The 14954-nt window shown below is 42.1% G+C and overlaps 1 protein-coding gene across 1 annotated transcript in view; it reads left to right on the top strand.

Annotated features, from left to right (window-relative positions):
- The window catches only part of Veph1 (ventricular zone expressed PH domain containing 1), a 368903-nt gene that overhangs the window by 98496 nt on the left and 255453 nt on the right, over positions 1 to 14954 (top strand). Inside the window, 1 exon segment of the mRNA XM_012947429.2 lies at positions 11866 to 12075. Within this exon segment, the coding sequence (XP_012802883.2) occupies positions 11866 to 12075 (210 nt within the window).

Below are 14954 nucleotides of genomic sequence, written 5' to 3'. Positions count from 1 at the left end.
CACATGTTAATGCTACTCTCACTTTTGGTTAGAAAAGCTTCTCTTATCAGATGGCAGTGAGCACTGAGATGACCCAAAAGGCAAACATAGTGCGGAGAAGAAGTGACAGAAGAGTGTCCACCACTGAAACATCTCTATCACACCCTCCAAGGCTCAGGGTCCATTGCAGAAGAGGTCATGGAAAGAATGTAGGAGCCAAAGGAAGGGTAGGACTGCTTATAATGAAACTGTCCAGACAGAAATTAGCCCTGATATACATGACCTTGCAGTGCCTAGCAATACCTTCACCAGACCCTCATAATAGGAGAAAAAGATGATGACATCAAAATAAAAGAGAGACTAATGGAGAGAGGGAGGGGATATGATGGAGAGTGGAGTTGAGAAAGGAAAGTGTGTGTGGGGGAATTATCATGGTTTATTGTCTCTGAGTATAGAAGTTGTCAATAGAAAAAAGAAAGAGAGAGACAGAGAGAGAGAGAGAGAGAGAGAGAGAGAGAGATCATGCCAGGGCATCTAGCTACTGCAAACGAATACCAGATGCATCTGCTTCCTTGTGCATCTGGCTTACAAGGGTCCTGAGGAATTGAACCTAGGTCCTTTGGCTTTACAGGCAAATGCTTCAACCAACTAGACATCTCTCCAGCCCCCACCCCAGCTTTTGTTTTTATATCTCCTTCTCTGATTTGGGCCCTCCTCCCATCTTTTGTAGGAAGCCTTATGATCCTAATGGGACCATCCAGAATAATCAAAGATAATATCAAGACCTTTAAGTCTATCACATCATCAAGGTTCTTTCTGTTATATAAGATACTTTTCTCACTAGCTCTGGTGACTGGAGAATGGACATCTTTAGGAGCCATTATTATGACTACCTCAGTTGAGGCCTAGAGAAGATGTGATATAGAAATTATGCAGGAGCAAATAATAAAAGGTGCTGCCATGCCCATTTTCTCTGTAGCCCAAATACAGGAACAAAACATGCAGGTTTGGAAGGTGAATTCAGAAAAAGCTCAAAACAGATCTGGAGAGAATAACCTACTATAATTCATTTCCCATGTAGGAAAGCCCAGACATGAAGGCAGATGAAGCCCAGAGGAGGCTCAGTTACAGGATGAGGGAGGAATATGGGCTTACCCAATACAGTGAGGCCCAAGTGTGAGGATGACTCCATATGTGGCATTCTATGAGGTTTTGTCAGAACTCTACAGCTGCCTGGAGGCTCAGGAAAGGACTAATGAAGCCAATTTTTTGAAACCATTTCTAATAGCTTCCTGCTCTCAAAACTGCAAGAAGCTAGTCCTGGAGACTGCTTGATGGACAATGACTCAGACACTGAGTATTTATACAAGTGTCTGTTTGCTGCCAGAAAGGCTCTTACTTCACAACTACCACTCTTTTTTGGTTAATTCAGCAGCTAAAACATGCCAGAAATCTTCTCTGATATCTTTTCCCCCACTTCCTACCAGATAAAACGTTTTATCTTAATAACATTGCCTGTACTGATCTCTGTCCTCTGGACCCCCCTGACTGATGCAGATGCTCACCTCTAGTTCCAGTCTATCACACTGTTTGCTGGGTTTCCATGATGTGAGGACAAGCTTCCCCATGCTACCAAACAACAGCAATTGAGACGCCCCACCTTATATCCCTAAAATTGTGATAAAAAATACATCCTTCCTTCCTTTCTTCCCTAAGTTGTTTCTGTCACATATCTTGTCCCAGCCCTGAGAAAAGTAACTAATACAAAAGTATTAGTGGGTTTTGCAATAAGGGCAGTAGGTTAGTATGTCACGTGTTTTCTTTCTTAAAGATTATTTATTTATTTGCAAGTAGAGAGAGACAGAGAGGAGAGAGATAAAGAATGGGAATGCCAGGGCCTCTAGTCACTGCAAATGAACTCCAGATGCATGTGCCACTTTGTGCATCTGGCTTTATGTGAGTACTTGGGAATGGGACCCGGGCTGTTAGGCTTTGCAAGGAAAGGCCTTAATTGCTGGGCCACCTCTTCAGATCTCATGTATTGCATGCCCTTCTTACCACCCAACCTCTGAAACCAGCATAGCTCTCCAAAGACTAGAGGTCAATAGTTAGCCTTTGAAAACCTTTTCCTCAGGCTGGGTCTGTAGCTCTGGAGTCAAATGTCAGCTCTTTCCTTCATATGATATGAAAGGAGCTCCTTTATGCATGTGCAATGTCCTGAGCTCAACCCCCAGAACCACAACAAAGGCAAAGAAGAAAATTTCTTCACATAAAGCTGATGGCCTTTGAGGTATCAGTAGCCACATATCTGTGACCTCAGGGTGTGACTAGACAGGCAGGTGAGTCCTTCTCCTTCATTATTACCTTTGGACATCTTTCTTCTCAGATAGAAGCAGTTCCTGGACTGTGACTCATACCAGTACTCTCTCCCCTTCCAACACATACACAGTGAATCCGCAGGATCCATTTACAGAAATAGTCTGGGCAGTTAGTTTTCCAAGTGGCCATTCTGAGAATTAAGTCAGCATTTCTTTGGCTGCCACAGTCTAGCTAACAGAAGGAACAGAAATTACTGGCATGTGTGCATTTAACAATTATTAGCCCCCAAACATGGGCTTCTGGCCCCAGGTGTGCAGAGATGAGTGGTATGCATGGACCTCCCTGCTTAATGTTCAGACCCAGAAAAACTGCTTCTGTGGTTTTGTGATCTGAGCCCTAGGGGAGAGAGTCCTTTCCTAGGATTTTCACACACAACAACATTCCTGAAATTCCTACAACATATAACACAGCACACAGCACCAGGACTATAGTCCTCTGATGTCACTGTGCAGAGTCACTTAAAGAAGTCTTTTGCAGATCATCATGGAGATGAAGTGATGGAATATTTAGACTGTTCCAAGATGATCTAGATAGCAGAACTTGTTTTTCAAAAATACACTATTTTTCAGTGTGGAGGGGAATAAATAGTAAATGGAAAGAGTAACAACCATCTTATAGATTTCTAGACATTAATAAAGTCTTAATGCTAACCAAATTAATCAAAAGAAAAAAAACTGGCCTGAGGACAAATGTAAATGGTGCTCATGAATACATGGACACACAGCACATGCTTTATCTCTTATTCTGTACAAGGACTTGATTGCCACTTACTACCACCAAGTTAGGGCACAATTTTCAGATGACTTCTATTTGCTAAGGTGCACATGGCTTGGGAAACTGTATATACAACATTTCAATTCAAGGACATTGCTAATCTTGTGACTAACCAGCAATGGAAGCACCAAAATAAGAAGTATTAATTTTCTGTTCAGGAAGAACCAGAGAGGTCAAGGCTGGGGGCTCTGCCATGGCTGCTTGCTTAAGAAGGCTTTGGTTTGGCCTCCTCCATTTATGTTCCCATTTCATATCCATCCCTCACTAAATATAGCCCAGGTCTCTAGGGTCTTGGCATTTTCCTTGATAACTCAAGTAGCTTCCAATGCACATTCAGGCCTGGCCCTGGGTCTGTTCACCCAAGGACAAGCCAGTCCAATAGTATGATTACAACCTGAACTTGAAGTAAACCAGTGCTTGTGGCCTTAACCAAAGGCCAGTGGGAGGAATTGCTAAAGCAAAATGGATTTATTTACAGTTTGAGTCAGAACTGGATAAAAAAAAAATCCCATTTTCTCTACATTTCCTATAGTAAGTGGTGCTTCAATTTATAGAAAAAGGTGGAGGAAAAGCCAGGATATATTCATATATAGATTTATCTATGGGATAAATGATCAGAACAGTGAGAAGACTTTCCCTGAGAGGGAAGATTCCTCCTAGCACGAGGGCTTTTCTCATCCCTAGCATGAAATTTCCTGGAGAAATTTTAATTATTTTAGGGTTCACGTTATACTGTCAAGAGTTTACCATGGCTTAGATTGGCGTGCATGTGTGAGCTGGAATACTCACAAGCAGGACAATAACTGGGACATGGGACCAGGTCATCTCTCTCCATCCCTTCTACACATGCCAAAGATTCTAAATTTGAATCTTGCATTCCAGATTGTTCAAAGGTGTATTTTTCAGTTAGAAGAATGTTTTATATTACTGTTAAATGTTTGGGTGTGCATGAGGGCCACCATTTGTACTCTTCTCTAGGCCCTGTGTCTGTCAAGGTGAGCTGGGGGTGAAACCCTACAGGAGATAGGCAGTCTCCTTGACTTGGCAGACAGATGGGGGAAAGGGCCTTTGGTAGGTGGTTATATCTTAACCCAAGATGGCAAAGAAAGTGACCCTACTTCCTCCTTCTTCCTGGTCTTAGTTAAATGTTTCCTTTTGCTAGCCAGCTTGGCAAGCTTTCCTGCAGTTTTGGATGTGTCATGGACTAGCGAGTGCCCGCATCTTCATGTGAAGATGACAAATCATGATCTCGGTATGCACAGGCTTCCTTCACTTGATGAACCCACTGTGACTTCAAATTTTCCAGCCCTGGAATCCCCTCCTCCTAGAGGAGTCTGTTTTATCTGCTTTCTTTTTCTCTTACTTTGAAATAAACTTTCTTCTTTTAAACTCTTTCCTGCCTTTTAATTCTTTAAGTGGCAGAGAAAATAACCCAACACCCCTAGATGGTATCATAGGGAAGGTTGAATTTGAAAGAAGACTTCTTTCTGTGTTGGGCCACTTTGAGCACTCAGTGCTGGGAAGCTTCGCCCAGGGGAAGAAGCAATAGAAATACCCATGGTGAAGGCGCTGGGGCACGTGCATGGGTGTTCTGGCCATGGGCTGTGAAAGATCTCCAAAAGTCTAAAAGAGACTTGCTGTGAGCAGACTAAGGTTTTAGGACAATGTCGTCTGGAAGCTGAACAGGGTGGAGAAACGTGGAACAAGGAGACAAGTTAGGAAGTTCTTTCAGTGCTGTGTGGCATGGAGGTTATGGCCTGGCAGCTGGCTCTCTACCCACCATCTGTGTTGTTTCTGCAGACAGGACGTTCTCCAAATCATGAAGTCAGCTCCCAAAGGGGCAGCACTCCTGAGACTCCAGCCTAAAACAAAATAAAATTCTTCCAGATCAAAAGCAAAAAGCATCACTTTTTTTCATGCTTGCGACAAACTTCAGAAAATATCTCTGTTTTGTCACCACCACAATAAACTTTGTGTTATTAGGCATTACAGCAAAATAATTAGCTTTTGTTTAATTTATAAAATTGTCATGACCTTGTTTATAGTACTCAGGACTGTTCAGCTCTTTGTTCTTTCTATGGATTCAACTGTGACCAGGATGATTTGTTTCCCTGTGCCTGCTATAGTGCTGTGGCCCTTTCCTTCCTTCCCTTCTTCCCTTCCCTTCCCTTCTTTCTTTTCCTGCTTTCTCTTCTTCTCTTCCTTTCCCTTCCTTCTCTTTCTTCCCTTATTCCCTTCCCTTCCTTCTCTTCCTTTCATTCCTTCTCTTCCTTCCCCTTTTCATTTCCCTACCTTCCCTTCTTTCCTGTCCTTTCCTTCATTCCCTTCCATTCCCTATTTCCTGTATTTTCCTTGTTCTTTTTTTCTTTCTTTCCTTTCTGTTCTTTCTTTTCTACTTCATTCTAACTTTCTTTTCCTTTTTACCATTATTTAAGGGGCAATAGAGAGATATAATGCACTCTTGTGAAATTTGGGGCTTGTGGCTGGAGCTTAAACAACAAAATAACATTGACATGGGTAGAAACACATGCCACAGAGACCTTGGTGTCACAAGAATAGGACCTGAAGAGTCAGATCTAGGGACTGGAATTTTCTGGATGGGGCAGGAAATGTGTGAGCATTTTCCATTTCCCAAAGGCCTCAGGTTAGGTATGTTGCTCTGACCCAGAGCAGCTGGCTGACACTTTTGTCATATGTACCAGGGACCTGTCATGGTGTCCTCAGAAGGATATGTGATCACTCCCTAATGTGCAGGCAGCATTTATAGGACTGCTCACACATACGTGCCATTTGCCAGAAATTACCTTGTTTTTTTCTCTCAAAGTGCTCAAATGAGGGCTGGAGAGATGGCGTAGCGTTAAGCGCTTGCCTGTGATGCCTAAGGACCCCGGTTCGAGGCTCGGTTCCCCAGGTCCCACGTTAGCCAGATGCACAAGGGGGCACACATGTCAGGAGTTCGTTTGCAGAGGCTGGAAGCCCTGAAGCGCCCATTCTCTCTCTCCCTCTATCTGTCTTTCTCTCTGTGTCTGTCGCTCTCAAATAAATAAATAAATAAATAAAATTTTAAAAAAGTGCTCAAATGAATATAGAGCTTAAATCTATACATAGGGTAGTTTTACCTCAAAACTTTCTTTTTTATGCCCCTGTTGGTTATGCTGTGGATGGCCGGCCACAGTTAATGGTTAAACATTACATATGGTATTCAGCTACTATGGAGTGATATTGTATTCAAATGCTACTCTATAAAATCATTGAGGTTTGCCTTGGACTTGGAAAATGTTTACACATTTGTCAACTCCGCCATGGTAAGGCTCTGTGCTAGGCACAGGGTCTCCATGTTGTATAAAATAGACAAGGTTCTTTGAAGAACTTCTGCCGGGCTCCTTCCCGCTCAGGTAATGCTGAGGTAAGGACCAGGCCTGCTGGTTCCTCCCTAGGGGTTGAGGGGATGATGAACGTTGGACGACTCAGAAAACTCTCCTGGCCACTGGAGAAAAACCACACTGAGTCGGGAGTCTTTTCAATGCAAGAACTCGCAGAAACAACTCACTTTATTACTCTGAGCAGTTGCCTATATCATGTTGGGGACAAATGCGGGGATTTTAGGATGGGGGCAGAAGTAAGGGCCAATAGTAAACTTTAACTATTGAAATGTTAATTACAATTGCCACACAGAGGTAGCAGGCCAGAAGCCATTAGGCATCTTGCTGAGTCATAGCTGGCTAGAGACAGGTCACCAAACTTTAGCTAGGCTCAGGAAGTTCCACTAGGCCTCATGCCTGGGCCTTTCAGAGCCCAACATCTCCCCCTTTTGTTTTTGTAAGAGCATTAGTCACCATGGCCCGTGTCTTAGGTTGTCCCCTCTGGGGATCTTACCTATCATTGGTCACATGGAGGGCAGGGGATGTGGCCTTGGGTCATCTGAGGAACTTAATTCCTGAGTTGCCAGCCTGTGATATCTCGACCTGATGAAGTTTTATTGCCTCTAGCTGCTGGTGAATAAATTGTGTAATTTTGTTGATTACACAAGGCCCGAGTGAGGATAAGGAGGAGAGGAAGGAGGGGGAGGGGTCCAGGTAGAGGGAGGAGGTAGGGTAAGAAGTCATGTAGGCCCATCCGCAGCAGGTTGTCCTGGGGGTCCCGTCGTCTCCTCTCCAAGTCCTCCTGGAGCCTCTTAATCTTGTCCAGGACGATTCCTGATTAATTGGTGTAAAAGAGGCATTTTTCCTGTAAAAACAAACATATGCCTCCCTTTTTGGATGTTAGTAGGTCTAGTCCTCTTCTGTTTTGTAGGACTACCTTAGCCAGAGAATCTAGCTTCCAGAAATGATATCTACATCTGGGATTAAGGTGGCTGGGGCACAAAGGCCTGTCCAATTGGTGGGCAGAAAGTCATAGGCCATCTCACCTCCACAAACATAAACCATTCCAGAAGGTGGGCAGCCTTGAGATCTGGGCTCAGTTGTGGCCCTTTTTAGTTGGTCATGTGGGGGTAAGGATTCCCCTTTTGTTTTTGTAATTGAGACTTGAGAGTTTGATTATATCTTTTTTAAAAAATATTTTTTTTTAATTTATTTGAGAGCAACAGACAGAGAGTCAGATAGAGAGAGGGAGAGAGAATGGGTGTGTCAGGACCTTTAGCCACTGTAAACAAATTCCAGACGCATGCGCCCCTTGTGCATCTGGCTAATGTGGATCCTGGGGAGTCAAGCCTCGAACCTGGGTCCTTAGGCTTCACAGGCAAGCACTTAACCACTAAGCCATCTCTCCAGCCCATAATTATATCTTTTAATAATAGCCTGGCCCCGGGAGTTGTATGGGATGCCAGTGGAATGTGAGATTTTTCAGGTCTGGAGAAAATCTACAAAGGCCTTGCTTACAAAGTAGGGGCCATTATTTGTTTTAATTTGATCAGGCAGCCCAAGAGTGGCAAAACACTGAAGCATATAACTAATGGCATGTTTAGATTTTTTTTTTCTGGCATGTGCCAATGCCCAGTAGGCACGGGGAAAGGTCAGTAATCCCAGTCACGAGATGGCGGACATCTCCCCTGTCCACACCTGTCAGTCCAAGGGGGCCATGTGGCAGTCTCCTAGAAGGTGGATTGTCTGCCATTTCCCAGTAGGGGAGGGTCAGGCACAAGCTGCCAGGAGGGGGGCCATCTATTTAAATTACCAAATTTTGCCCCTGGCTCCCAATATATTTATAACTATCATTATAAATTACACTTAGTTTAATTTTAAAGGTCCCCACAATTTAAGATATTGACCAATTTAAGATATTGAGATTTGTAAAACAAGTTAAACACTTCTAATATACAAAGGCACAGAGTAAACATTTTTAACTGGTATAAAGGCATAACAAGGAGAGACTAAAACAATGTAAAATGAACCATCATAACCTAAAATTTGTCTCAGTGTTTGTAATTTTAACTTGCTTGAGGTTTTTGAGCTTAAAAATCTTAAGTCTCAGCTGGGCGTGGTGGTGTACACCTTTAATCCCAGCACTTGGGAGGTGGAGGTAGGAGGATTACCATGAGTTTTAGGCCACCCTGAGGCTTCATAGGGAATTTCAGGTCAGCCTGGGCTAGAGTGAAATCTTACCTCGAGAAACCAAAACAAAGAAAAAGCAAATCTTTAATTTTTAAATCCAATATCTCTAGCTAAGCATATAAGTCTATTACAAATTTAACCTTGATTAAACTCTTTTGGGGCCTGGGCAGCAGGACATAGCCAGCCCTTATGCCAGTAGCCCAGTTCCAACAAAGTTACCTGTAGTTTTTCTTTCCTCTTAGAAAACTTATAAGCCAAGCCTTGAAGTTTAATGCTGTCTGTACTTAGAATTTTTAAACTCTTATCTGAATAGTCCATAAAATTTGGCTTACCACTCCAGAAGACACCTTTAGTTGCAAGCATCAAGTCCATGTCTATTTTTTTAAAGCAAAGTTTCCAAAAAATTAACATCCATATGGTCAGGTTCATCTCAGCTCATCAGACAGCTTTAGGTTTGCTGAGATAAACTTCCAGACCAGGTACAGTTGTGGAGGAAGGAATATTTACTGAAGCTTATAGATCCAGGGGAAGTTCCTTAATGACAGAAAAAGCTGGCCTGCCTTCACAGGTCCAAGCAGAGAGAGAAGCACAAGCCTTTAGAAATACAAAAGCCACCAGTGAACTGAAGGTGAAGGGGAAGAGAAAGGGAACGAAGAGATGTCGACAAGTAAGTACAGGTTATAGAAGCAAAGTTTAGTGCACTAAATATGAAGACTGCCTCATAGCTCATGAGGGTACATTCACCTGCACACACCAATTACTTCCTCAAGGACTACCTCTCACGGGGTGCACTAGTCTGTTTCTGTCGGGGTCCCAGAGCCCCATGTTGGGTGCCAGATGCCAGGCTCCTTCCCGGTCAGGTCGTGCTGAGGTAAGGACCAGGCCTGCTGGTTCCTCCCTAGGGGTTGAGGGGATGATGGGCGTTGGATGACTCAGAAACCTCTCCTGGCCACCGGAGAAAAACCACACTGGGTCAGGAGTCTTTTCAATGCAGGAACTCGCAGAAACAACTCACTTTATTACTCTGAGCAGTTGCCTATATCATGTTGGGGACGAAGGCAGGGATTTTAGAATGGGGGCAGAGGTAAGGGCCAATAGTAAACTTTAACTATTGAAATGTTAATTACAATTGCCACACAGAGGTAGCAGGCCAGAAGCCATTAGGCATCTTGCTGAGTCATAGCTGGCCAGAGACAGGTCGCCAAACTTTAGCTAGGCTCAGGAAGTTCCACTAGGCCTCACGCCTGGGCCTTTTAGGGCCCAACAAGCTTCCATCCAGCCAGGCCAGAAGAGGGAAGTGTGAGGATAAGCTTCTCAGAGCCATGGAGTTCACAACAGAGCCATCATTGGGGACATGGCACTGATGGGGGGAGAGGACAACAGTGAAGAAGAATTGCTGAGGAAATGACAGCTCTCCAGAGGCCTCAGGAATACTTAGGTCAGTCTAAGCAAAATAGAGGCTACAGGAATTTCATAGATAGCAACCAACAGAAATGAAATCCCAGACACAGAAGAAAGGTTAATCTATCAAGAAAACATTTTTTAAAATTCAGCATAGTTGAAGTATGTTACATGATAGGTTCTGGATGTGGAAAGAACTGGAAGAGTAGGCAAGAGGTTTAGTGAATAAAACAGGTAGGAGTCAGTTCAGAAAAGATATTGCAAGCTTCTGTCTTTTACTTTTAGTTTAATTTAATAGTGTCTATGTGTTTGTGTGCATATATGTGTGTGTCTGCACATGGATGCATGCTTGTTGAGGCCAGAAGACAACCTCGAGTGCATTATTCATCTTGTTAGCTTTTGACCGAGTGTCTCATTGACCTGGAGCTCACCAGTTAGGCTGCCCAGCAAACCCCCAAATTCTCCTGTCTCCACCTCCCCAGTGTGGGAATTTCGGGCAGCAAAGAAGCCTCAAGCCATGGTAATATGATGGAAATAATTTTCTGCAATCATTTTGCCTAATTATGACATTTTTGAAACAAAGTAGAAGATTTAAGAGAATGTGAGAGATCTTTTTTGCTTCCTTATCTTTATTACTATAGTTTCTTGTTTCAAAATATTTCTATTTATTTATTTGTTAGAAGAGTGTATGTATATGGGTGTATAGACACCTCTTGCCACTGCAAAAAAAACAAAACAAAACAAAACAAAAAAAACCCTCCAGATGTATGTGCCACTTTATGCATCTAGTTTTACATTGGGTACTAGGGAATTGAACCTGGGCCAGCAGTCTTTGAAACCAAGTGCCTTTACTCACTGAGCCATCTCCATAGCCCTTTTATTAAACTTTCTCAACAGTATTTTCCCAAATAGAAGGCTTTAGTAAAATTAACAAAGATCTCTTACATACTCATATTGTCCTTTAAATTGCAGTTCTTATGGTTGTTGGAAGAAATGTAACATTCCTGTAACATAACCAAACTTGGTTTATGAATAGCAGCAACCTAAGCATTTTTAAAATTTTACTTTTTAATACCAGGGTGCAGATTGAAAGGCAAATTAACTGAAAATTATGATGATTTATTGTAAATTTTATATTCCAAAGTCTGGAGATTCACTTATGTTCCTATGAAACCGATAACCCCAGGATGAGTTGACTTCTGATATAATGTCAAAAATATTGCTTTCCATATGCTTGTCATAGCGGTACTCAGGAGGCTGAGCTAGGAGGATGATTATAAGTTCAAGGCCAGACTGGCTTACTTACTGGCTTCTCAAAGGCTGCTTTCAAAACTGGTTCTGAGCCAGGCATGCCTTTAATCTCAGCACTTGGGAAGCAGAGGTGGGAGGATCATTGTGAGTTTAAGGCCATTCTGAGACTACATAGTGAATTTTAGGTCAGTCTGGGCTAGAGTGAGATCCTACCTCATAGAAACAATAAGAAGGGCTGGAGAGATGGCTTAGCGGTTAAACGCTTGCCTGTGAAGCCTAAGGACTCCGGTTCGAGGCTTGGTTCCCCAGGTCCCATGTTAGCCAGATGCACAGGGGGTGCATGCGTCTGAAGTTTGTTTGCAGAGGCTGGAAGCCCTGGCATGCCCATTCTCTCTCTCTCTCTCCCTCTATCTGTCTTTCTCTCTGTGTCTGTCACTCTCAGATAAATAAATTAAAAAAAAAACGGATTCTGATTTCATTGTGTTTCTTTGCCTCTTCTTTCTTCCTCCCTCCTCTCCTCTCTCTGTAGGTGGTTCAGAAATGTGTTCCTTTCCTGATCAGGTATCTGAAGGATTCAACCCACAATGGCATCATCCTAAACATCCTCATAGAAATCTCAGGCTATGAGCCACTGGCTTTAAACAGTTTTCTTCCAATGCTGAAAGAGATCGGGGAGAGATTCCCCTACCTCATTGGTCAAATGGCAAGAATCTATGGAGCTGTTGGGCACATGGATGAAGTAAGTTTGGCTTTTTTCTTTTTGTCGTTTTCCTGAATTCTTTAGGCACATGATCCACTGGAGCTCTATAACCTTTAAATTTGCTCTGGGACTTCTAAGACTTTCCATTTCTCTTCTAAACCTTTTGTGTTGATACTGAGACTAAGCAGTTCCATGATTGAGAATTTCATTGCTAGTGTGTCCTCTGAGGAAGGAGGAGGGTTAAAATGGAGAAAGCCCTGTAATATACTCAAGGCCACTTTGTATGGTAACAGCTGAAGAAAGGGCTTCAACACCTTTCTGAATGCAATTATACATAGCACAGCAGACAATCTGAAAGCAAAGTTTGGACTCCAAGACACCCATCCTGAAAGCCCATAGCTGACATGTTAGCAAGTGCCTGGGATCAGTAGGCTCTGAGTCCTTTGCATAATGTTATTTGAGAGAGTGCATAATATAAATGTTTGTGGATGTTTAAAAGTTTTGGCCTAAATATTTGCAGAACAGAATCTCACAGCAAGAACAGCATGGTACCATCAAAGTTTGTGGGTATTGAGTTACAAAGTTCTTAAAAATTCAGGTTCTGAAGGCTGTGTCTTTCTGTTGACTTTGTATAGGTATTTAAGATTTTGATTTATCTTTTTAAAAGTAAAATCAAATACATAACTAGGAGAAGCTTTTATTTTAAACTACATACAGAATCAATGAGAGAAATATTAAAGTGTCCAACTTTTAAAAGGAACTCCAGTAGCTCATGCAATCTAACCCCTTAGTTCTATACAAAATGAAATTTAAAAGCACACGAATTAAAGGGGGGGGGTAGTAATCCTGTTTAAAAATGTTTTATATATTTTGTTTGTTTATTTATATTTGGGAGAGAGGGAGAGAGAATGGACACATCAGATTCTCTAGCCACTTCAAATGAACTCCAGACACATGTGTCACCTTGTGCATCTGGCTTATGTGGGCCCTGAGGTATTGAACTTTGGTCCTTAGGCTTTTCAGGCAAGCTCCTTAACCACTGAGCCATCTCTCCAGAAATCCTGTTTTAATAAGGCTTTGGTATGCTTCCTCTTTTTCTTTGTTATCCTTGATACTCATTTTTAAATCTTTTTAAAAATCTGCTATTGTTACTACTTATTGTGGAAAGTCCTGTGAGTCCTCCATGGTTAAGAGCCTCCTCCAGCCTAGAAGAAGAAGTCAGATGTCCTGCTCCTTGCAAAGCCCATGTTTATCAGTGCATGAGGGAATCTTGGAAGGTATTTCTTCATTGTGTCCATTAACCTGTCACAATCTGCCTTCTGGTAGTGTTTTTCCTTGTCCATCACCTATGGTTCCCAGATAATCCACTGGTGTAAGTGTTATTAGGCCAGCACTAACTGACAGCTGTTTGACTAAATCTGCTGCTCTTACAGCTCATTGCAGGGACAAAGAAAGTAACCTTAGGTGTGAGTAATTAAAGCCAACATCAGTAGTAGTTATTTTGTCACATATATGATTTATTAATGTGTAGTTATATACATTGGAAGTGACTAAGCTTCTCTTAGAAAATGTGATGCATGAAACACAAAATCAGAAAATAGTATCCACATGAAATACTACACACAGCAATTATGTCTTTGTTACTGAAAAAGGATGGCATGATGGAAGCATTTCATATGTTTCTGAATGTGTGCAGAGAGCAGGAGAGGTGGACCTAGTTAACCCAATTAATACAGTCTTCCTTCTATATCCTCAAGAGTTTGGTTTCAGGATCCCCAAGAACACAAGCATCATTAGATATTAGGTATTGTTTTAATGAATTTGTTCAAATTTATAAAGAAAATCTTGTGACTAAATACTCTCAAAGACCAAAAGGAACCAGTAAGACATATCTACCTGTGCTTCTGTCCAGCAGCTTTTTAATAAGAAACATTGAGTGGTACTAGGATACATTGAAGGCAGATGGCATGAGGGCAGAAGTCCAGTATAGCATCCTGATTACTTAAAGCAGAAGAAATTGCAATAAATAGGGAGGGAAAGGCAAAAACATTGCCTTGAAAGAAAAAGAAAAAGAAAAACATTTCTTTCTGTGTGGAGAGACTGAGATATGGGAAGATAATGGAGTGCAGTAATATACATGATATGGGATGTTTGGGGTGTAAATAGCTGCATTACCTTAGTGAGTTCTGACCCTAGGATCTTCTTTCCTCTCTATACTGAGCTAATCTCAAAATTGACTTGAAAATTTTTCTCATTGAACACAAGTCAACATGTCAGTTGCGTTCAGAGGTTCAAAGTAGTCAAAGTTGAGCAGTCACTGCTGGACTTCATAAGATTATAGAAATCCAGAAAAGCCAATCCAACATTGGAATCTTATACAATCCCGAGTTCAGTGGAGCCTGCTGTGAGACCCCTCTTTTCCTGTCTGACTTCTTGAAACCCTGTGAATTGTTCATTAAAAATAGGGGAGTCTCCTGAAAGTATGTGGTCATCAGTCCAGAATCATGAACTTATTCACTGGCTTATGCCTCACTTTCTGTGCTTGTGTGATGGCAGGCATGAGAACTTCAGTGCTGGCTGCTGGAAACCAGACTGGATGCAATTGTCTTTCAAATCTCCACCCATCTGTGTGGCCAAACTGTTTCAACAGCTTGATGGTAGCTTTGTGATTTTTCCATCTGTATTACCCAGCAGAGTACATAAAACAAAACAACAAAAAAATCTTATTTTGTATTTCCCCCAAATTAATTCAGAGGGGTATTTTCCCCAAATTTAAATGAAGCCATGTCTAACATTTATGCTGAGCTTGTGTCACCGGGGAGACCATATAATGACTCACAGAGTATTTCCAGGCATGTGTTTATATTTTAAGCACAGCTATTGGATGAAGAGTGCAATTGGTATGCTCCTGAGACAAC

The sequence above is a fragment of the Jaculus jaculus genome, chromosome 11, assembly GCF_020740685.1.
Source record: "Jaculus jaculus isolate mJacJac1 chromosome 11, mJacJac1.mat.Y.cur, whole genome shotgun sequence".
NCBI lineage: Eukaryota > Metazoa > Chordata > Mammalia > Rodentia > Dipodidae > Jaculus > Jaculus jaculus.
This window is presented reverse-complemented; position numbering and strand designations above follow the sequence as displayed.